Genomic DNA, 25017 nt, shown 5'->3' with positions numbered 1-25017 from the left:
CTTCATGCACGTAAACGTGGCAGTTTTCTGGAGCTACTATACCACTCTTAGAAGGCAGTTTAGGCTGGCAGCACTCTAGACATCGGCCAATGATTCCTTACGGTACACTCTCACTCCTCTTTTCCTCCAGTAAAAGCATACACATGGCTGGTCCACACAAGTAACTTAAAACACCTGAACACTGCTGTGTGTAGTTCCCCAATCCTGCAAAGTGCTTCACCACTTCAGGCCTTTCTTCACACGCTTCCCTTTGCCTGGATGCACTTGCACCGTCACCTGAGAACGTACTCATCTTCAAGACTCAAGTATCTCCACCAAAACCTTTCTTGATTTTCTCTCACACACCCCAAATAAAAATGACTCCTCCCTCTTTTGCACTGGCAGCAACAAAGTAAAGCAGTTAAGAGCATGGACTCTGGAGTCTACTGCCTAGATTCAAATACTTACTCTATCACTCACCAGCTGACGAACCTCTCTGCCCTTCAGTTTCCTCAGCTGTACAATGGCTAATAATGGAACTTCTCCCTTAGAATTGTTTGAGGATTAAGCGAGTTAATTTGTAAAAAGCATTTAGAACAGCACCTGGTTTTATTATTAATTATTTCTACCTTACAAAAGAAAAAACCAAGGTTCAGGGAAGGTAAGTAACTTGTCCAAGATCGTAACACAGGTAGATGATAAGGCCAGGAATTGACCTAAGGTGAAAGTGCCTCTGTACTCCACTGGACAGCCAGGCATGCTGATGGCAGCCAGAATCAAGGGCGTGAGATGATCGACTCTGTTCCTCAGTGTGAGTTCAGGGTAAGCTGGTCCAATGACAGCATTAAGCTCATCCTTGCCAATGCTCACATGAACTCTGCTGTGAGAGTCTCTTTTTCCTAGCTCCTGCCCACAATGTCCTGTATGTCTACCTTGATCTCCTGTCCCCCTGACTCCTCTTCTCCCTGTAGCCTAGTCGTCTCATCTCCAGTGGCCAGTACCAGGGAAAGGGAAGGGCAGGGGCATAGAGCTATCATTTCATCCTCAGGTCAATTCTAGAAAGTGGATATGATTTTTCTTGTTTTATAGAGGGAGCTACCAAGGCTCAAAGAAGTTAAGTGACTTTTCTAAAACCCCACAGTTAGTAAATGTAGAGCCAAGATTCCATATCAGGTCTACTCGACTCCAGAGCCTAAATTCTGTGTGACAGATATTAGTCATCATTTACAGGTTGAGAGAGGGACTTGCTCCAGATCACTCAGCTAGTGAGTAGCAATATTAGAAATCCAAGCCAGACTCCTCTGGCTCCAAAGCTCTTCCTTTGCACAGCGGTTTCCAGCTGTGAGCCACATCCCACCTCCCCAGGACTCAGTGTATACACCATGTATCACCTGAAGACTAAATGAGGGGTAAATCTCACATACAGCTGTACTATTTTTCCAGGTTTCTGCAGATAATATTGTAATTAATAAAACACAGGGCAAGCACAGTGGCTCATGCCTGTAATCCCAACACTTTGGGAGGTTGAAGTGGGTGGATCATTCAAGGCCAGGAGCTCGAGACCAGCCTGGCCAACATGACGAGACCCCATCTCTACCAAAAATACAAAAATTAGCTGGGCATAGTGGCACACCCCTATAATCCCAGCTACTCTGGCAGCTGAGGCATGAGAATCGCTTGAACCTGGGAGGCGGAGATTGCAGTAAGCTGAGATCATGCCACTGCATTCTAGCCTGGGTGACAGAGCAAGAGACTGTCTCAAAAAATAAAATACAAATCCACATTTAAAAAAAAAAAAAAACGAATTTACTACAGTTTTTTTTTCCATTATGTACTTTATCACTATATACCCAAAATACAAGTTCCACAAGTCCTGAAGGAGGAAGGGAATGTCTGTGGCGTTTTCCGACATTGCTAAGAGCTCCTTGTACTCTGCCTGCTTACTTCTCTAAGAGCTCTCCAAAACAACACTTAGGTACCTTTCCGAAGGTACTGTCCTGATTCTCGGTTACAAACTCACAATCAAGAAACGTCTTCTGTATGGAATAACTGTCCAAAGGTCAACAGCAGCAACAGGAGGCACAATCCCTTCTGGGACCTGAGTCCCATAAATGCTAAGAACTAATGCAGTTTCCAGCAAAGTGGACCCAAGTCCTGGGCTATGGAAGGAAGGAGTCAGGGCAATGAATTTCTTTCGTCCCTTAACCTCTAATTCCTTCCCTGCCCACTTCCCTAAGATACATGGTCTGGAGAAAAGAGCACACTGACCTGGGTTCAAATCCTAGCTTCATCTCTTCCTGGCTATGTGCCTTTAGGCAAGTTTCTTAATTTCTCTAAGTTTATTTGTCTGGGAATTCCAGCAGAGGAATAGGCATCTGGAAGCTGGAGCTCTTTAGTCTAGCCCAAGATTCAGTGTGGATTCAATTAATGCTTGTTGATGCCTACTGTGTGCCAGGTCCAGTGCCATGCACTGGAAATTCAGAGATGGATGGTATATAGACTTCAGTGAGCTCACAGTATAGTGGGAAACAAAAACATGTAAGCAGATAATTACAAAAGCATGTAATACACTCAATACAAAGTTCTGAAGCCATACAAAGGAGGAAGTGACTTACTATTTCTACCAGAGGTGGGGGAACATCAGAGAAAGCATCACCCACAAGGGTTCTGAAGGATGAACAGGAGTTTCCCAACACACTAAAAGGGGAAGGCAACGTAAGAAAGGGAACAGTATATGTAAGGGGAGGTGAAACAGTCATGTATATTTGAAAAACAGTAAGAAGTTTGATATGCTGGAATGTTATGGAGAGACAGGAGTTGTAGAGCTAGAAATGGTGCAATCAACTAGATCATCCAGGGCCTTGGTATCTTGCTCAAGAGAGAAGATGGGGCAGAGCCTTTAATACCTACCCTTGGCTCTGGTGCTCTTCCTGTCAAAACAAGCACCCTGCAATCACACCCTTTCCTGTGCCTTTGATTTAAGAGTTCCCCTCCTGGCCCTGACAGTAAGGCATTTCTGTCCCACAGATTATAACTCACTCTGGGCTATTATTCAGCTCCCCAGCCCTGGCCCTGCTGCAGTTAGTCCAAACATAATATCCTTCATGCATATATTATCTGTCTCCCTATTATCTGGAATCATTTCGGAATTAAATTTCAGTCCTGCAATATTGGCTTCAGGAGCGGCGCGCTTTATGGGCTAGTCAAAGGTTAGAATACCAATCAAAATAACAGTGCCGATGCAGCGAGACATTTTAATATTCCAAAACCCGGTAATTGTAAAAGGACATAATATTTTTTCCCTGATTACCCCAAAGGCAACACATGTTAACAAGGCGAGGGAAGGAGTGAAAGAAATTTCAGAGTTCAGACAGCTGTAAGACATATTTAAAGGAAAAGCCCAGGCTGGGCACTACACCATGGGGGCAGGGAGATGGGAAGAAAGGAGACATTCCCTCTAGCTCTGGCAGCCCCTGACTCCAAAGACAGCACTTTCCCTCCTCTATCTCTGGACTACACTCCAAGAGCTTATTCCCAACAGCAGATGTTGCAGACAGTGGGATGAAAGGGGAAAGAGCTCAGGATCTGGAGTCTCAAGGCTCAGGTTCTTGTTTCAGCTTACAATTCAGTAGCCTCCAGCCTCCAAGACTCATCCCTCCCAGGGTTCCGGCATCAAACCCAGCAGCAAGCACTCTGGGCTGCTCTCCCACTCACTCTCTTCTTATCTTATGCCTGTGCTCACACCTCCGCCTCATCTATACCTAGTGCTCTGTGCACGTGTTTTTTCTCAAAGAGAGATGAAGGCCCTGATCTACTTGGCCTGCAGAGCCGATTCCCATCAGGACACTAGCCCACAACTGCCCACTGCCCCACAGACAATGCTCTGCACTTTGGATGATGCCCAAGACCGAGACCACAGCCCCAGTCTGGTTCTGACCTCAGAGTGACCCAGAAGTAACTGCCTTCAGCGCAAACTCTCTCCCTCTCCAAAATAAAACCAAACACCTTGCGGAGCCCCCTAGCTATTCACATCTCTCTTGGTTTTCATTTTTGTTTGTTCTTTTTCCAAGTTAGCTTCTGAAAAGCCCCAGCAGAGGAGCTCTGTGGCCAGCACCTTGCAGCCACCCTTCTACAGCATCCTAGCTTCTGTAGCAGCTTAATCCTCACAGCTCCCCAAAAGTGAACTGACTAGCAGGGTTTTCGATCCCCTCACTCCTGATGACTTCCCAGCCAGCTCAGCCCACTTGCTGAAGCCTCCAATCTGCATCATCCCGACCTGCTGACCTGCCTATGGCCCCCAGCAAAGAACTTCATTAAGGCCGAGAATTTATTCCTCCATAAGCCCTTAATTTATTACTGCACTGATTGGGACTCTGAATGCTCCAAGGTCAGGAAAAGTCGCTCTCAATCGTAGACACCAACCCTCCCTTCGGCAGTTTCTCCCGCTGCACCCTCCCAGGGGAGGGGGAGAGACAGAATGCTTCTTGGAGGGACCCAAGATTTTCTTTAAGAGCTGGTCCCAATCCTATCCTCTTTAGAGCACCCAGAAATTGCAGTAAGGCATAGTGTACAGATGGCAGAGGAAAAGTGGAGCAGCAATCTTCATACCCTGATATATCAGGGTCTGTTAAATTCTGGGTGGCCCTTGTCCCTACAGCTGCTGGATTTGACTGGCTGAGCCCTGCCTGCCAGGACTGACTCAGAATCCTCCTAAGGCTGCCTGCCTGCTTCTCCAGAAGCCCACCTCCCTCAGTCCATTTTGTGTTGCTATAAAGGAATACCTGAGGCTGGGTAATTTATTTTTAAAAAATGGTTTATTTGGCTCATGATTCTGATGCCTGGAAAAGTTAAAGACTGGGCATCAGGTGAGGGCCTCAGGCTGCTTCCACTCAAGGCAGAAAGTAAAGGGAAGCCAGCTTATTCAGAGATCACATGGCAAAAGGAAGCAAGTTGAGACAGGGGGAAGTGCCAGGCTGTTAACAACCAGCTCTCTTGGGAGTGAATACGGTGAGAACTCACTGACATCCACCACTCCTGCCCCAGGGAGGACATTAATCCATTCATTCACAATGCAGACACCTCCCATTTGGTCCCATCTCTAACATTAGGGATCAAATTTCAACATGAGATCTGGAGAGGACAAACATCCAAACCATAGCACCACCCTCTCAGGCCCAGGCGTCAGAGGGAATTCCACACAATTTGCAAGTATGTGTGATGTGCATATGCTTGTGTGGCTATATGTGTAGGTATGCATTTGTATTACATTTATACATATGTGTCCATGCACATGCAAGAGGGAAACATATTTTATAAGTGCATGCATACATACACATACTCACATCCTTATGGAGGTCTCATCCATCCTTTCTGTTTCTTGATTCCTTATTCATAATAACATTCTTTTCCATTCAACATCAGCTACCCATTTCCATGGCCATACCTTGAGACTCAGAACCTGCCAACACCTAGAACTGCCCCATCTCTGAAATCACTAATTCAGACACCTATTCTCTAACCATAATCTCTAATCCTTCCATCTGGCATGTTAAACTATACCCAGCATACCAGTTCCTCATTTTATTGGTACCTATTTACTTTTTCCACATCCATCAGACTCCCTGCTGTCTTCTTTTCCTCCAACATCCAGCTTAGATCCCATAATCCATCTTGTCAACTGCTGTCTTACCAATATTTTCAATTCCCTATCCCTTTCATCAAACCTCCTTGAGGAAAATCTCCACCCTGGATGAATCTAAATGTCTACTTTCTCCATGCCCACAACCAGGCAGCTGAGGTTCAATAAAGAAAAGTCATACAACTGAACAGAGTGGTTCCACAATGAATTAATACAATCAACCTCAACTGGATCCTCAACACTGCCTAGAAATCCTACTATACTTCTCAAGTCAGTTCATACATCTATTCTTTACTAGAACTACAGCAATCCTGTAAACCCTCCCAGCCCTTCCCTATTAGTGATCAGCAAATGACTCATCTTGTTTCACACAGAAAAATAAAAGCCATCAGATGGTAACTACCTCAACTTGCTGCCACCAAATCTATAAGCCCACCTACCTCCATTTGTGCCCATCTTCCTTTCCTTCCCTCCTGTCCCAGTAGAAGCAGGGACCTTCCTCCTAAAGAGAGCCAGTTTCAAGAGTCTAGGTTCTCCAATCCTTCTCCTCTCACCTCCTCAGATGCCTCCCTTACTGGCTGCTTCTCCCTCCTGCACCTTCAACAGGATTTCCTTTTCTAATAGATCCTACAGAAAAATGCATCTTCTACCTTAAAAACAAAACCCGCTTTAACCCCCACTTGCCCTGCCACAGCTCTTGTCCTTTCTCTCTCTTCAAAGCAACATTTCTGAAAAGGCTGAAATTTCTCTAACTCCTCATTTCTCATTTACTCTTTAGTTCACTCCAATCTGGCTCCTGTCCCTATCATGCCACTCAGGACCAAGATCACTGAGGCCCTTGTTATTAAGTTCAGGGCTCATATTTTAGTCTTCCCCTTGTGCAGCCCTCTCTGAACTGACCACTCCTCTTCTGAAACACTTTTTCTTGGTTTCTGCAGTACCACACTCTTATGACCTTTCTTCTTCTATCACTTTTTTACTCTCTCTGTCTCTTCAGCATTTAGCAAAATTAAATTTAAGTTCAAGCTCTGTCATGTACTAATATGAAACCATTCAGCAAGTTTCATTATTGCTCCACACCCTGGTTTTCTCAACCTTAAAATGTGAAAAATAATAGCAACCACTGAACTGGGTCCTGTGAGGACTAGACAATGTAGGTACATAACCATAGTGTCTAGCACAGCACTGTCCAATAGAAATATAATGTGAGCCACATATGAAACTTAGAATTTTCTAGTAGCCACACTAAAAAGTAAAATGAAACAGATAAAATTATTTTAATAATTTATTTTATTTTAGTATAGCCAAATATTATTTCACATGTAATCAATACAAAAAATTATGAGACATTTTTCATTTTTTCATACCAAGTCTTCGAAATCTGATGTATAACTTACACTTACTGTACATCTCAATTGGGATGCTAAAACTTCACCAGAAACACTTAATCTGCCAAGCGCAGTGGCTCATGCCTGTAATCCCAGCACTTTGGGAGACCAAGGCAGGTTGATTGCTAAGGCAAGGAGTTGGAAACCAGCCTGGCCAACATGGCAAAACTCTGTTTCTACTAAAAATACAAAAATTAGCTTGGCATGGTAGCACACACCTGTAGTCCCAGCTATTTGGTAGGCTGAGGCACAAGAATTACTTAAACCCAGGAGGCAGAGGCTGCAGTGAGCCAAGATCATGCCACTGCACTTTTGCCTGGGCAACAGAGCAAGACTCTGTCTCAGGGGGAAAAAAAAAAAAAGGAAATACTTAATCTGTATTTAGATTTTATACAATTAACAGTTTAAAATGTAGATTCACCAACTCACGTTGTACTAAACATAAAATTTTTCAAGAAAGTTTTTAATTAATTAATTTTTTTGAGATGGAGTCTCACTCTGTTGCCCAGCCTGGAGTGCTGTAGCACGATCTTGGCTCACTGCAACCTACACTGCCTCCTGGGTTCAAATGATTCTCATGCTTCAGCTTCCCGAGTAGCTGGGATTACAGGTGCCTGCCACCACATCCGGCTAATTTTTTTGTATTTTTTTTAATAGAGAGGAAGTTTTGCCATGTTGGCCAGGCTGGTCTCAAACTCCTGACCTCAGATGATCTGCCCACCTCAGCCTCCCAAAGTGCTGAGATTACAGGCATGAGCCACTGCACCTGGCCAAGAAAGTTTTTCATTTAAATTGATTAAAATTAAATAAAATTTAAAATGTGTTCTTCAGTCATACTAGCTATGTTTCAAGTGATATACTGCCACATGTGGCTAGTGGAAACTATGTTGGAAAACACAGGTCTAGCACACAAAATGCAATCTGTAATTCAGGACTATTTATTATATTTTCTTTCTATTTTTGACTATTCCTTCTCTATCTCGCAAATGTTGATATTTCTCAGTCCTAGGCTTTCTTCTCACCCTATGCCCTCTTCTTTGGCAATCTCATCCACTTTCATGCTTTAATTATCAATCACAGACCAATAACACTGCCAATGTTTTTTATTTCTTTGAGACAAGGTCTTGCACTCCAGGCTAGAGTGCAGTGGCACAATCATAGCTCACTGCAGCCTCAACCTCCTGGGCTCAAGGGATCCTTCTGCCTCAGCCTCCCAAGTAGCTAGGACTGCGAGCACGCATCACCAAGTCTGGCTAATTTTTTAACTTTTTTGTTGAGATGAGGTCTCACTATGTTGCTCAGGCTGGTCTTGAGCTCCTGGCCTCAAGTTATCCTCCCACCTCAGCCTCCCCAAGCACTGGGATTATAGGTATAAGCCACCATGCCTGGTCTTCAAATCTGCATCTCTTATCTAGGCTTCACCCCTAAGTCCCAGACCTATGTACTTAACTGCCTCCTCAATGTCTCAAAATCATCTTAACTCATATGCCCCACATTGACTTCACCTTCTTTTCCAATCCTGAAACTTCTCCTTCTCCCATTATCTCAGTCAACTCATTCCAGTTCAGTTGCTCAAATCATAAATCCCGGAGTCATCATGGTCTCCTCCTTCATCCTCAACCCTCACAACCAATCACCATTTCCTGTTTATTATACAATCAGTGCTACTATAATACTCGTTGAAAGAGCAAAGTTGTCCAATGCAACTGATGTATTGGGAACAATTTATAGTAACACAAATTTTACATTTGCTTATGTGCAATTTTGTTCACAAGAAACACTAGATAAACACAGGAAACTATACCTCACTGAACAGGGCTGGGTAGGAATATATAAAACACATACATGCACACATCTTAAACATCTACCAGTCACCTAGATCACTGCATGTTATGGACCACATTCATCTGGTTACAATTTTCCATCTGATTTCAGATGATCTTCTTCCACTACTTCACAATAACTCACAAGCTGCAACCCTTCTCATGCCCATTTCTATAAGCAAACTTTGGGGTTTTACAGAGTAAAGTACCGTATTTATTGTGGTATTTATGTATTTCTTAAGCATTAATGTATAAAACTATGCTACCATTTTTATTAGATTCCTATCTTTTCTTTTATGTGTCACTAACTGAATTTTTATTGCATGACTTTCTCTAGCACAGTGATTTTCAGAAATCTATATATGTTGCATTATAGCAGAACCGACTATACCATTTAATACTCAAGAATTGGCCCATTTCTCTACATTTCCACTGCTATCAGTTCAATCCAAGTAATTACCATCTTTCACCTGGACCACAGAAACAGCCTAATTCTGTGGTTCTCAACCAAGGACAGTATTCCTCCACTCCCACCCTGGCCAGGCCACTAGAAATGTATACGGGGTGATATTTTTTATTATCACAATGACTCAGAGAGGGGCACTATTGGTATTCAATCAACAGGGGCTGGGGATGCTACAAGTTCAGCAATGTCACCCACACAATGATTTGTCCCACCCAAAAATGCCATAGCCCTATAAAGAAAAACCAGCAACTGGTCTCCTGTATCTGCTCTTAACTCCTTCTACACTACGGCCAGAGAGAACTTTCTTAGAATGCAAATCAGATGATACCCCTCTTATATTTAACACCCTTTAATAGCTTCCTCTTACCCTAAACATCAAGGTCAAAATCAAAGTGTGGTCTATAGGCTCCTGACTTCCTTCTAGCCTCATCTCATGCCACTCTCCTTTTGCCACCTTCACTACGTTTTAGGCATTCATTCACTCAACAAATAAGGATTAAACATCTGTGTGCCAGGAACTATTCAGAGTGATGGCGGTAGAGCAGTGAACAAGAGACACAAATTCTTTCTCCTCCTAGAACTTACATTCTAGTTTCATAAAGTTGCCAGGCTTCTCCTCACCTCAGTCTCTCGTCACACGCTACTTTGTGCTTAGTCAATTCCAACTCACTCTTCAGGTCTCAGCTTAGACATCCTTCCTCAGGGAACAATTCTCTGACCCCACCCTACTAAGTTAGTTCCTTCTTATATGATCCATGACTCTGAACTGTTTAGTGTTACTCAATGCAACTAAAATTATTTATTCAACATCTACCTTCTTATATCCCCAGGCCCTCACACAGTACCTGGCACACAGAAGGCATTCAAAATATTTATTGGCCAGGCACAGTGACTAATGCCTGCAATCCTAACACTTGGGGAGGCTGAAGAGGGCGGACTGTTTGAGCCCAGGAGTTTGAGACCAGCCTGGGCAACATGGCAAAACCCCATGTCTACAAAAAATACAAAAACTAGCTGGGCATAGTGATGGGCACCTGTAGTCCCAGCTACTTGGAAGGCTGAAGTGAGAGGATCATCTGAGCCCAGGAGGTCAAGGCTGCAGTGAGCCGTGTTTGTACTACTGCACTCTAGCCTGCGTGACAGAGTGAGACCCATCCCCCGTCTCACAAAAAAAATAAAAGAATATTCATTTACTGATGAAGATATATATATTTTATACATATGTCTGTTTACCTGTGTGCACATATCTTTATACCTTATGAATACATATGTATAAAAACCTTCATGTCTGGGTATGTCTCCAAATACTTCTGCAGGTGACTGCTTATATGAATATGTGCATATACATGAACGCATGTATGGATACAGACATGCAATCTGGAGTATACTCACTTGGGGTGTATGCATTCACATGCATATACATGTGTATATTTATGCATGTGCGTGTGTGTGTGTGTGTGTGTGTGTGTGTGTGTGTTTATTCTTCTGGCCCCTCAGTGACAGCTCTGATCTCCTGGAGGGAGCTGGGAGCAGGGCCCCAAGTCCTCTCTATGCTGACAGCTCAATAAGAATATAAGATCATTCAGTGACATTCCAAATGTCAGCAAACACAGGCCTGCTCCACTCTGCTACAGGGGAAGTAGGTGGCAGCGGGAGATGTGGAAACTTGGCCATTGAAAAGTGCCTATTTCCTGATGCAACCCACACCATTTCTGGAGAAGTAAGGGCAGCTGAAAGACATTTTGCCTCTTCTCAGATTAGAGGTCTTAGGAAATAGGCATGGTGAATTCATCCCCAGTTGCTCACTCACTAGGCAAGTCTCAGGTGACCAAGCAGACCAGGACCTTCCCCACCTTTCTCAAGGAGTAATGCTCTGCTGGGGGAGTGGAGGACGAGGAGAGAAGAAAGGGAAGGGAGAAACACAAAGTAAGATCAAGGACAGGAGAGGACCCTATAGAGAACCAGAGCCTGGGTCACACAGGGGACACAAGGCATGGAGTAAGGCTTTTACATAATATTCCTACAACCTTGACAATGACCTCTCTGGCTTTGCTTTTATCATTACTCTTTTTAAGCAGGAATCTTAGAGCAGCCTGCACCAAGTCACACAGCATAAAGGTCAGAAAGAGTACCATGCCCCTGGGCCTCCAGGACTCAGCAGCCTCTATGTCCTGAATGGCTGTTGGTAAGGACTGAGCTAAAGTCCAGAGTTAAGCCATCTCTCCTGTCGAGCCTTTAAGCACCCTTGCAATACAAAGTGGCTAGAGTACAGAGAGGAAGGGGTTAGACCCCTTGTTCTCCCAGACTTGCTCAGCTTACCTCACACAAGGAAATCACGAGGCTAACTAGGAACAGAGTCCTCAGTTTCCCCTTGTATCTATTCCCTTCCTCTTCAGGTCAGCACAGTCTGCAGGGAAACCAAGCTGAACAGACTCTGGGCAGCCTGCCTCTACCCCCACCCTTTGGGCCAGCAGCACCAAGGTGACCCTGCGTGGCAACGTTACAACATGGGTTGGCTGCTTTCCTGCCTTTCTGCCAAGGAACCTGGAGGCAGGGAGCTATCCATACACCAAAAAGTCTAGTGAACTTCACAGGGTAATTGTTCATGGTCAGCGCCTGCCTCGCCTGGCAGGGCCTTCACATTGCATTTGCTGAGGCCAGCAAGCAGCTCAGATGTGCTCTGACAGCCGGTATGCTATATTCCAGGGTCCATGCCTCGCCACACCCACACGCCTAGCCCCATCCACATGCCTAGCTCTGCCTTGGGGGACCTCTATGGAACTAGTCCTCAAAGATGAATCCGTCAGCCAGCAATTACTCACTGAGCACATACTCTATACCCAGCCCTGGCCTAGTCACCGGAGACACAGAGAGGAACCAGACTTCATCTCTGTGATCCAGATGGCCATGTGTGGAAGGAAATACACATGGATTCAATTTCAACTGAGATAAGTAATTTCCCAAGTGCCAAGGAACCTCAAGGCAAGAGACTGACTGCTGGGCTTCTCAGAAGTGATAACTGAGTTGAATCTTCCAGGGCAGGGAATATGTCGATGAAGATGACTGAGGGACATTTCAGACAGAAGGCAGGCCATAGGGCAAGGCCCAAAGCTAGGGCAGTGCCTAGCTTCTTCAGCATAAGAGGAGTAGTAAGCAGCAGTTGCCCAGTTTCGTGGGAGATCACCAGGAAAGGGAGGTAGGAGTCAAACTGCAAACAAGCCAAGTGCAAAGCACCTGTCCACCAGTGGAAAGCAAAGGACTTCACAAATGATGCCACAAAGTATGGAACTAAGTCCAAGGTCATTGTCAGTGTCGGACAAATACTTATAAAGCTTTCTCTTCCACTGCTACTCCACATGTTTGCTTAGCTCCAGCCCCCACACACACCAAAAGCATGCTGCCCTCCCTGCCGAGAAAGCATTCTCTTCTCCTCCTATCCATATCCTACCTTCCTTGAATGCCCAGGTCAAGACTCAAATCCTCGCCATACCTAGCCTCACCCTCCTTGACCTCTCTCTTCTCTAAGCGCCCTGGGAGCCACTACCTTGACCCCTGGTGTGTTCTCTTTTCTCTGAGCTTCCTTTGACTGGTAGCATGAAGCTCCTGAGGCTGCTCCAGGACTGCTGCCCTTAGATCAGAATGATTTATGGAGGTGAGTCTCCCTAGTGCACTGGGCCTCCCAGAGCAAGGATCCCTCTAGAGCAGGGATACTCTGCTAGGAAAGTACAGTTTTCTAAGTGATTCGTTCTCTTCCAGGGCTCACTATCCTAGCCACACAGGGTCCTTGTTGGTCCATAGCCTCAGCATCAGCTCCCCAGATGTTTGATGCTACATGAGTTCCAGTCTCTGCCCTCATGTCCAAAGGGAACTGGACTCTAGATTCCATGGCTCTTCCTCACATGAACCAGGCTCTCCTGGAGCAAGGCAGGAACAAAGCCAACTTAAATGAACTCTGCCTCCCAACCAGAGTGATATATCAGGAACAGTCAGGAGGGTCAGAGGCCACATTCATGATAACAACAAAGGAGAATACTTTCCCAGAGGCTCAGCTAGTGCCACGTCTCTCCTATAGACAAGGCAGCTCTGCCCACAGACTCAGCTCTGAGCAAGAGCCCCCAAAAATCTCCTCAATTGGGACTTCTCTGCATGTCTGGGGGACACCAACTAGGGCAGTGTCATAATCTGCCCAGCTGCCTGGTCCCCAAGCAGCTCTCCACTGTCAGAAATAACCACATTTCAGTGCATATTAGCTAAGGAAAAGGAAGAGGTTAAGAAAAGAGAAGAACAAAAAGAAAAGGAAGGAGAACAGATAAAAGAAAGCAAAGGACAGGAGCTCTGAGGCACAAGAGCACCAGGGGAAGCACCCAATTGGGGCTCAGACACAGTACCTTTTTCAGATTAATCCACTGCTTGAAGTAATCCGCCACTGGCAAGCCCAAGTACTGGCACTGGCCTGGGAGCCTACAAAAAAAGGGAAGAGAGAACAAGTTGGGCGCATCCATGTCCCAGGTATGAAGTCTTAAGATAGGAAGTCCAACAGAGCCTATGAGACAAACAGACCTCAAAAGATCAATCCATTAGCCATGAGTCCCACCCCACCAAAGAAAGGGACCCCACCTCCAGCACCATGGACACCGGACTCCAGCTCTAGCCCTCAGATCCAAGTGTGAGAGCCCAAAAACTCTTTTCAAAATAACAGCAGCAGGCCACTATTTCCTAATGGCTTACAGTATGCCAAGCACCTTATATTTTCACATTTCATCTTCAATGCAATGCTGAGACATAGGTATTGTTGTCTACATTTTACAGACTAGAAAATGAGATTTAGAGAGGTTACCCAAGGTCCCACAGCTAAAACATGATAGTGCCAAGAACTGAACCCAGTTCTGTCTGACTCCAAAGCCTATGTTCTTTCTATGCACTGGTTTGTTGTTTTGCTACAGCAGAGAGGCAGACAGACAAGACAGGAGGAGAGAAAGGCAGAGCATATGATTTAGAGATAGATGAGCAGGGGTTTCAGCTCACATTTAAGCCTCTGGCTAGAGGTTTGTTTCAGATAGAGAAGAGGCCAGGCAGAAGGATAAGAAGAGGTCAGAATTTAAATCAAGGGTCTGTTCTTGTTTTTTTTCTTTAAATTAGAATTTATCAACTATCTCCCCCTCTAGTTGGTGATGCTGTTTTACTCAGACAAATCCACTCAATCAAACATGCATTGATGCTTAACGAGGGTCAGGAACTTACGAGTCAAAAAGTAAGATGTAACTCTTGCCCATAAAGGGCTCAGTTTGTTCAGAGGTACAGGCAATGAAAGAAAGACAAAAACAGCCTTAAGTTGGAGCGTGGGGGCATATGCAAGGATGGAGGAAGACAATACTGGAAATAGCAGCCAGGAAAGATCATAGTCTTATTCCTAAGAGAAGAGCTTTGTCACAGGCAATGGAGAGCCTCTGATGAGTTGTGATTTACCAAGACTGTTCTAGAGGCAGCAAAAATAATAGACTAAAAGAGCAGAGTAGGAGCCAGGAGAGAGAAACAGTAGTGGTAAAGGTGGTGATCAAGGAACAGACATTAAGATGTAAAGGAGGCCCCGGTGACTAAATAAAATGTGGGACCCAGTGAGAAAACAGTAGAGCTCTGCTTGCTAGCTTCATGCTGCTCACTAAGATGGATCCAAAGAAGGAAGCAGTGGCATGGAGAGCCTATGTGACATCTGGAGCAAGCCAGTATTTGATCAATTTTATTACGGTTTTTAAATGCTCTACCTGTAGCATACCCACTTTCTGCCCAAACTCGGGGGGAACTGCTCCCCTGCCCCATCTTTAGTATGCCACTAGAAGGAAGCATGAGGTTGGGAATGCAGTTGTAGATATATGCCTGACACACAATAAGCACTCGATGCCTGCTGAGTTTGAGGTGCCTAGGAGATACTTGGCAGTGAAATGGTGTCTCAGAGGCAACTGGATATCCAGTTTTGAAGAGAGGTCTGGAATAAAAATACAGATTGCCAAATCATTAATATCATTATTAATATAATCATTCACATAACCTAAGTAAAATTAAAGCCAGGAGAGTAAATCAGATCACCTGGGAACAGTATAGAGTGAGGTGAGCAGAGGGCCCAGGCTAATGCCTTGCAAGTTTTATTAAGCTAAAATGAAACCAGGTTACCTCCATCAGACCATCATCACACACAAGGACCTCACTTCATGAAGCGGCCAGATCTAATTTTGGACTCGATTCTTAGAACATCCTTCCTTAAATACTAAAGTCTGTCTCCCTGTAACATCTACCCATGGGTCCAAAGTATGTCTTTAGAAAATACAGAGAAAAAGACTTCCATCTTTTCCTCACAGAACCCTTCCAAGATCTGAGAGTCTAGAAAGCTTCCATGAGAGTCCCCTTCTCCAACCCACATACCCTTATCAACTTTAAGAGTTCCTCAGGAGACAATATGCCATGAGTCAGGACTTACCCAACCTATCCCCATTCCCAAAGGGCAAGGCCCCAGACCTTTCTCAGAGTATTAGACACCTAAAGTCAGACATGCTCTTTTGACCTCACTTCACATTACCTGTGGTCAATCTAAACTGTGATAAAAGCGTGCTTCCCCTTTCTGGAATATATAGAACTGATTTTTGAGTTTGAAATGTAAGTCATTAGTGTCAACTGCCATAGAGTGGTCAAGCAAGATGACAGTTGGGAAAAACCCAATGGATTTAGTAACGAGAAGGTCACAAATAATCTTCGTGAAAGGGGGATCAGTGGGCTGAGTGTGGGAGGCGGAAGGCACCTGCAAAGTGTGGAAAGAGTGAGAGATAAGACAGTGGAGATTACAAGTGCAAAATCCTTTTCTAGAAAGTTTGGCTACAAGAATCCAGTTAAGATGACTGATTCCACTCCAGAAAGTTCAAGGCCGTCCAGCCTTCCCTCCATTACCCTTCAAATATTTGACAGATACTAATAGAAAATTGATCCCCTTGTTTCAGGCAGTGTATAGTAAGGATTTACTTTTATAAGACCCAAGATATCTCACCTGAAGAACAGGTTACTCTCAAACATCCAAGTGGCACAGTGACATTAACTACAACTGGTCAGTTTCCCGGAAGGGAAATTCTGGCTGAGGCCAAGATGATGAAGGGGTATCCAGACAGATGTGCCCATGTGGGATGAAGGACCCAGAACATGAGGAAATAAGGCAAGGTTTTTAAGGATGAAAGGTAGCCTTAGGAGCTAGAATGTGGTTGCCTAAAAAGCAGAACTGTAATCTGACAATAATTCTATTTCCTTCAATCTTTCTTTCATGTTCTTTATCCTTGGTATTTGTGAAAATCCTTGCTGAACTCAGCTATTTTAGAAAAATCACATTAAGGTCTATGAGTGAAGGGGGCCACCAGAAGCAGCAGAATCTACAAAGGGAATAAGTCAGGGGGACTGGCCAGCAAAAGGCAGGGAGCCTCAATCTTATTCTCCCCTAGCCAGCTGCAGCACTCTCTTTTAGTTGACACAGGCCAGCAGTCCTTTTGGCTCTGGCTAGCCCTGGGAGAAGAAGGGGCTCTCTCTTTAGCAGAATTTTAAGGGAAGACACAGCTGTAGACATTTCCACTGTCTAGGAAGGGTCTAGGTCAGTGGGATCATACCTATCCTTCTCAGAGGAAGACCTATCCCAGAGGGGCCACTCTGAGGACAGACCAGACTGTCAGGTTGGATACTCAGCCTGAGATATGGCTCAGCAGCAGTCCTGAGTGTCATTCTGAATTCCATGTCTGACTGATGCACATGGGGGTTAGGCACTATAACTCTCAGGGGCTCTAGCGACTTGCAGGTACACACGCAGTTTGCAGATTCACTCACAGGGATTCAGGTTGCTGAGTAGTCCTCTGGGTGGTCCTAGCCCTATGACTCCAAGACACAAGCCATACAAATGTGGCAGGGCCCAGCCCCATCTTCATGAGAGACATAGGACCAAATGCCAGAATTTGAGCTCGCAGGTGCTTCATGGGAAGACAGCTACATATCTCTATCACACACCCTACCCCAGCTTAGAGAGGATCAAGACAGAAAATCTGTGAGGAAGGTGGGTTACAGTGGTCATCATCCCTTACACAAAAGAGGAAACTGAGGCTCAGAGAAGAAAAGGATTTGCTCAAACAACAAGCCAAGGGTCGTACTAGAAATGGAACCCAAAGCTGCTGACTGCACAGGCATAAGCTGTATAGATACACTCAGGGTTCTCTACAGTCCCTGGGAAGGCAAAGCCTGGGGCCTTAGAGAAGCATGTAGCATAGTGGTCACTGCTCAAGGCCACGCCTGGGTTCAAGGTTCTTAAGCGCCTAAGGTCAGTGGGTATCAGTGGGTACATGGTTCCACCAAACTGTCAAAAAAAAAAAAAGTGCCCCGGGGACAAAGGGTCTGAATGCTGTACATTCCTACCAGATCTTGATTCCAAGAAAACAGCCACTGGCAGTGGGCCCTGGACTAGCCTGCGGGCATGAATGTGCAGGCAAGTTTATGGTGCCCAGGTCTCCATGCAGCTGGATTCACTGGGCACAAAGCAACCCAACTGCCCAAACATCATCTGGTCATGCTTATTACTGCTGCCCAATGAAATTTTATGCACCGAGTCCACAGGTGTGATTTCCCCTTCTTTATGAGGCCGGAATGACATCACTGATGGCCAATAGAAAAGAGCCAATTATGTCCAGGCCATAAAAAGGAATGAGATTTTTTTCAACCAAATCAAAAGTTCCTTCAGTTTCATGAATGCAAGAGGCCTCTTTAAGGAAGGGTCCCCCAATCCTGCCTGTGGGCTCAAGGGACATGATTGCTTTCCAAAGACTACGGGTCTAAGGCCAGAAAGGTGGTCCACCCTTGGCATTTATCATGTGACCTGCTATCACCACATTAGCCCCTCAGGGTCACCAGAACAGATGAACAAACCCTACCCTCAGACCCTAGCCAGATCCTCTCTACTCCATCCAGGGGAAAATTAGAAGAGACAAGATACTCAAGTTCCTTTATTACTCCTTTTGAATAACAGAAAAGAAAGCAAAGAGCATTCTCCCCGCTTAGAAAGAAGAGAACAATATAGAGGAAACGGGGGTGTAAGAAACTGCCCCTCACCCCCATAAGCACACAGCACAAAGCAAAAGGAGCCAGCCTTCCCCACCCCACCCCTCATTCAGCTCTACCACCTGCAACTGAGCCACACTGGCTCGGCCCGAGACAGCCCTGATGGCAAACAGGTGTGGCTAGCCCGGCGCCAGCCAAGGCAGGGGAGTAGCTCATTAGGGGAACACCCCCATCGCTAATGGGTATGGCCACGGTGAAGCTATTGTGAGCAGGAGCTCAGCTTTGAAGATTAGGTGAGGCAGACGTGGGGGGAGAGCTGCTAGGCTGAGGCAAGGAAAGCTGCACATCCATGGAGGTCTGCCAGACAGACTGGCAGACAGGCCAACAGCTAGGACCAGCAAAAGAGCAGGCACCATGCTGGAAAAGGTGATGGACACTCTGCCTTCCATGCTTTCATCTCTTCAAGACTTAGGGGCAAACCCAACTCAGGGAGATGCATGTCATTCTCACTTTTAGCAAAAATTTGAAGAGGAAGGGGACCAGCAGACTCTGGAGGCCTCCTTGGCTCCTTTCTCCCTCTCAAGAAAGGCTGTGGTACCTGGATCTTGGAGTGATGTGGGCTGGCAGTCCTGGTGCCCGCCAGCTCCAGGACAGGCACATACTATTTGCCTGCAGGAGCAAACTACTGTATTCCATGTGATATGCAGAAATGACGGAGTGTGGAGAGGCTCTGTCTTCTTCAAAGTCATCATTGGACCATGGAGGCACAGAAGGCCCAGGTTTGGGGAGCAGTGGGCCAGTAGAAGCCCACCAACCAGCCAGCTGGAAGATCCTACCACAGGGATACCTGTGAGGGGTGGGTGGGCTTGCTTCTATGCAGAGTTGCCACACTTGCTCATTCCAATACACTCTCAAAGAATGCTGTCGCGAGCAACCCTGCAGCTCATAACTGCCACGATTTCCTATGCTTCTCTCCAAGTCTTGAGCCTTAGGAAAGGGCCCATTCCCACTGGATCCCAGTCAGGGAGTCCTATCTAGTCAGAGCCTCCACAGGCAGCACGATGTGAGTCTGTGTCCAGCACGTTCAGGCTACTCCAGCCGAGGCAGCACTTAGCTGGGGACACAGCTCTTTGTCTCTCCTGTTTCCGTTCCCCCACCCAGAGGAGATAAACAGACCCTGGGTGATAAACGGCCCGCCTTTCACGATCACTTTTCCTCAAGTTGAGGAGAGTAGCTAGTGATGGATGGGCTGGAATTTGGTTATCAGGAAGGGCTGTCAGCCAGAGGTGCCTATCTCCTCCCCCACTACGCAGGGCATCATTACACTGTGGCATCGAGGTAAAATATGACCAAGGGGAGGGAAGGAAGAAAGAGGGGAAGGCTGAGCTTACACACGGAGCAAATTGAGCAACAATGAGAGCAGGCACGAGGCTGGGACGTTAGTTATCTGCCCGTGACACCTTTTATCTCTGCACAAATTGGTCCTTCCTCCCCCACCGCATCCTCTTATACAAACAGAGGCAGACACGATGTGTCACCACTGCAACAGCATAGCAATTTAACCCGAATTAGTGAGGGGGTCAAGCTAGGAAATAGGGGTTTCTCATTTCAACAGGTTCCTTAGTCTCAGCTCTGAACTACCACATTGAGCGAAGGAGGGTAGAGAGAAGGCAGACTCATAATTGAATTCACTCACTTGGCCACTGCTGATGTATAAAAAATTAATGCATGAGCCTCCTACTTATCAAAGCTGGTTAGTATCTATCTCACCTGCGAGATGCACCATGTCAGAAGACACAGCATGGGCCCGCCCCAGGCAGGCCTAGCACTCAGTGCCTTTAGCCAGGATAGGAATCAGCAAGAACAGGAAGAGAAAAGCACTGCCCAAGGACATCAGCCCCAAGACATAAACCCCTGCTAGAAGCCTACAGGACAAAGTGCTGGGGAGGGCTGGGGATACTATAGGAGCAGATCGCATCAAAGGTGGTCCTTGACAGTTCAAGAATACACTTCAGCCTACACAGAAAAAAGGCATCCTGGCTCCACCTCCAACAGAAGAGGTCCAGGTTGTTCTGTGAATAACCCCTCAGACAGACAGTCCCACACTGCTGCGCCTGAAACTGAGGATGCCAATGGCAGCACTGATGGCACTGACAAGGCAAAAGAACAGGGAGGAGAGGAGCCTAGCCTTTTCCCCAGTGACCTCGCCTACTGCAGGACCTGGAGTGACAGATGGAGAAGGCACCTTGGGATTCATTCTCCCCATCAAAGTCCCCTGACGGTGCGGCATGCGGCTCAACCCCTGCCCAGTACCACGGCTCCACTACACTAAGATAACTTGGTCAAATGACCACGTGTCCTGGGGTAAGTGACTTCACCTCCATGCCCTGCTCTGTGAGGGTTAAAGGAGCCAACCAAGGGAAACATGCTTTACAAATAAAGCCTCATAGAAGGGATTCCAGCTATAAGGAGATCGATTAAGATCAAACCTGCAGCCGGGCGCGGTGGCTCAAGCCTGTAATCCCAGCACTTTGGGAGGCCGAGACGGGCGGATCACGAGGTCAGGAGATCGAGACCATCCTGGCTAACACGGTGAAACCCCGTCTCTACTAAAAATACAAAAAATTAGCCGGGCGTGTTGGCGGGCGCCTGTTGTCCCAACTACTCAGGAGGCTGAAGCAGGAGAATGGCAGGAACCCGGGAGGCGAAGCTTGCAGTGAGCTGAGATCGCGCCACTGCACTCCAGCCTGGGTGACAGAGCGAGACTCCGTCTCACAAAAAAAAAAAAAAAAAAAAAGATCAAACCTGCAATGGCCTTTGGAGATGCTTCCAGGCCACCTGCATTGACAAGACAGTGCCTTGGTCAGGAAAAGGATACTGGAGAAGGCTTGCTGGGGGTGACAGGAAAAGGGAAAGTTCCAGAACCACTCTACAGCTGCAAAATGAATTCCAAGAAGCTTGGGCTGAGGGGAGGAGTTATGAGTAGAGGAAGCACCTTGGGACTCATTCTCCAAATCCAAAGATTCAGCACACAAATACCAAGGAACAAAAGCCAAGACCCCAGGCCAGACACAAAATGAGAGAGCTTTCTACCTCAACCAATCACTTCATATTCAGGAGTATCACTGAGACCCAGGACCCTCAGACAGAGGCTAATGGAACTTGATTTCGCTCTTGAGAGAGCTTCCAGGCCCACCTAGAAGATAACCATAGCAGACACAGAACGGTCACTGTAGGAGTGACTACTGAGAAGTGGCCATCTCACTTCTGCTGGTGGGAGGGGAATGTCGAGGATACTCACAGACTCAGCTGCAATTCCCCAGGCTCAAGCAAGTGCGCAGGCGTGCACACATGCGATCCCTCCATTCTCCGCTGCTGGCCCACAGCCCTGGGGGGAATGCACTGCTGACTTATCAGCCCACTTTGCCCCCACACTTGCCCCCATCCTCTGGGACGGCTGCAGGTTACAATTCCAACCACAGGCTTCAGAAAGATGATACACTTGCTGGAGCCTGCGAAGGGTCAGGAGAGAGTACTGTTTGAAATACCAGCATGACAGCTGGCTCCTTGTCTGTCTCTTCCTCCCCAACCCCCTCCCCAAACTTGTCATGGTACAAGAAGTCTATAAGCAGCCCATCAGCTTTAAATATCAGTGTGCGTGAAGCAGGAGCACGAGAGCGAGGGAGCGGGAAGCCGACAGCGAGCGCCTCTGTCGCCACTGCCTGTCAGGGAACACTAATGAATTTCACCACCAGCAGCCAGGCTTCAGATGGGGGTGAGCTAGGGGCTGGGGGGTTTTCTAGGGAGAACTCTGGCAATATTAAAACATATTTTCCCAAAGCGCTGTTAATAAATGTCACTGCGGAGCTGAGAACTACGGCCTACCACCAGGACTTCAAGGGCAGAAAGGCATGGAGCAAGCCCCACTGTCCTCTCAAACACGGACGAGAGTGCAAGTATGAGGCTGGAGGCAGCCGGTTGAGCCCCACAGTGAGGCTGGGTGACCTTGGCAAGCCTCTCACTTCGTCTTGCCACCGTTACCCTCACTTATCTCATCAAGCCTTGGGATGCCTTGTTGAGAGGACTAGGATAAGAAGGAAAGGCCTGAGGCAGGGAGAGATGACCAGCTGTGCCTTCCTGGCCAGACTTACCACCCACCCCACCTCAACCAACTTCAGCTCACTCACTTCACAGTGAGGCCCCACAGCAAGGGGTTACAGGCCATGCTTCCAGACTCAGGTGAGGTGGGGTGAGAAACTCTGGCACCAGTCCTAACAGGAAGCTACATTTCCCCCACAGATGTCAGGAGCCAGAGCTCCTTATTATTTTACAGATAAAGAAATGGAGTGAGAGTGGGAATGTGACTTTCCCAAGACCCTACAACTAGAAAGCAGTAAAGCCAGGAATGGAAACCAGGTCTCGTCATTCTAAAAGCCCTGTTCTTTCCACAATGCCACACAGCTTCTTTGAGGCAGGGCTGATCACCTCACTGTCTCCTGTGTGTCCTCTACCCCCAGGCTCTGCCCTTCCCCTCCATTACCCCCTACTGGTACACATTCACCTCTGGCCTGGCATGGGCCACAGCTGCCATGTAGCACTGGGCTGGGCTCCAGGCCAGGGTGAACCCAGCTGGGCAGAGAAAGCCCTGGGAATGAGCCAGGCCATCACCTGGGAGTCTCTACAGCTCACAGGACATGGCTGCAGGCATAAGCCCTCCCTCGGGTGCCCTCTGCACAGCTCTGAGCAGGAGTGTCTGATCTGGCAGCGACCTGCTGTGCAGGGGGCAAATGACATTTAATTTCCTCTTGGTTTCCCTATAGTACAGACGAAAGGCCGTCACCTGCGTCTGGGTCTGGTGGCACAGCTGGAAGTGTTCCCAGACATGCTGCTCTGGAGAGTTCCCAACAGAAACCAGAACACAGGCGGTGCAGAGGGATGCCCCATGGTCCAGGTTGCTGGTGTTCCCAAGGAAAGCCAGCTTCAAATCCCTAGTGCCAAAGTTGCTCAAAGAAGGCACTGTATATGCACATAGCGCCTCCCTGCTCCATGGCTCTTTAGCCTATCTGCCAACTATCTCTCATTTCTTCCCTATGGAGACCACATGAAGCATACAAGTGCCACAAACACCCTGTGGAACCATATGACAAGCACCTCCCCAGTGCCACAAATAGTCCTTAAAATTCTATAACTTGTATTTCCCCAGCCCCTCTCTAGGGAAACAATAAGACAAGTGCCTCTCCAGTGTCCTTTCCACGGCAACTCATCAGGGAAAGGCACAGTGCCCCACCTGTCGTGACTGTAGAAGTGCTGGAATTGCCACCAGGGCCTGGCCTGAGCTCTCTTTCCCAGATGGAATGGCAGAAGCCCCAGTAGGGAGTGGGTATGGAGAGGAGGCTGAGCAAGTGGTGGGAGGTTTCCAGGACACTTTGGTCAGTGCCTCAGCTAATGAGCTATTCTCTTTTTGGTCAGGGAAACCAGGAGCTCCTTAGCAGATTGAGCTGTCTCTAAGACACCTTGCTCATCCCACTACAGTCTTCCCCTGGCCTGTGGCCATCTTGACCCTATGCCTGAGCTGCCATTGTGTGGCCTACGATGCCCTCTGGAGGCTCCGCAGAGAGGCATCCTCCTAGTGTTCAGGATCTGGGATGCAGTCTAACCTCCACTCTCAAATAGGTACTCAAGACACAGCTGTGCCCTTAACCCTCTAGCTGGTCTCCTCTGCCCTGATTCCAGCTCCCCTGACTCCTTCAAGAGGTATAGGCACTTGTCCTATACAGAGTAAGACTTCTAGATGGGCATTAGAATAAGCTAGTGATTTTTAAAGTGTGTTCCATGGAGTCCTAGGGTTCTAAGGAGGAACATCAGGCTAATTCACGGACCTGGGGAAGAGGAGGAAGAATGGGAGAGGAAGAATGGGCTGGGCTTTTCCCCATCTTCAACCAGATCACGCTGGGCTTTAAAATTCTGTTCAAAAGAAAACAAAGTTTAGTGCTAAAAAAAATACTACCATTCCATCTCTCTACAGTGCTCCTCTGGGTTCTCACAGCATTTCTTTTGTGCCTTTATTGTAGTGTCTTCATACTCTACCTTACTTACCCTATTATTAGGTATATGTGTACTGGTCTTTCTGTCCTGATCACTTGGCAGTCCCCATAGTCCCCAGCACAGTACTTACAGGGTCCAGAGCAGCTCTCAACAGGTGCTGACTTTAGGCTACTACAGGAATGCCAGCACTTCCGGGATATGCTGGGGTCAGCACCTTAAATGGCAATTTCCAACGGGATTCCTTGGGAGGGAAGAGCTGCAGTGGAGGGTAACTGGTATTTACTGAAAGGTCCTTGTGAAGATGTATAGCACATGCCACTCTTAAATCAATGAATGGGACACATCTGCTACCATGAGCAATCATCTAAATCAACTTCCAGGGGACCAAACAGACTTCTGCATTTGGCCAATCTTTGGGAAAAATGCAACAAATTTCAACAGGAAATACCACTCACTGGAAGCTTCCAAACCCTGTGTGTGGGACCATGGGAACACAGGATGACGTTCATCAGATGAGCATTCACGGGTGTGTCCCCTGGCTTCCTATAGCCTGTAGAGGAGTCACTAGTCCCGTGTTTCTGGTTATAGGACTGAGAATGGGCAAAGCCC

The 25017-nt window shown here is 46.9% G+C and overlaps 1 protein-coding gene across 16 annotated transcripts in view; it reads right to left on the bottom strand.

The window, feature by feature from the left end:
* ERI3 (ERI1 exoribonuclease family member 3) overlaps positions 1-25017 on the bottom strand; it is a 134469-nt gene that overhangs the window by 50349 nt on the left and 59103 nt on the right. For 15 of the 16 annotated variants that reach the window (XM_065523518.2, XM_015436967.4, XM_065523544.2 and 12 more), the window contains one exon: positions 13683-13755. The exons of the other annotated variant lie outside the window; for it this stretch is intronic. In XM_065523518.2, coding sequence (XP_065379590.1) covers positions 13683-13755 — 73 coding nt within the window. The remainder of the gene's footprint in view (positions 1-13682; positions 13756-25017) is intronic. 16 annotated transcript variants of the gene reach the window in all.

This window comes from Macaca fascicularis, chromosome 1, assembly GCF_037993035.2.
Source record: "Macaca fascicularis isolate 582-1 chromosome 1, T2T-MFA8v1.1".
Lineage (NCBI taxonomy): Eukaryota > Metazoa > Chordata > Mammalia > Primates > Cercopithecidae > Macaca > Macaca fascicularis.
The sequence above is the reverse complement of the archived record's forward strand: the minus strand, read 5'-3'. Positions and strand labels throughout refer to the sequence as shown.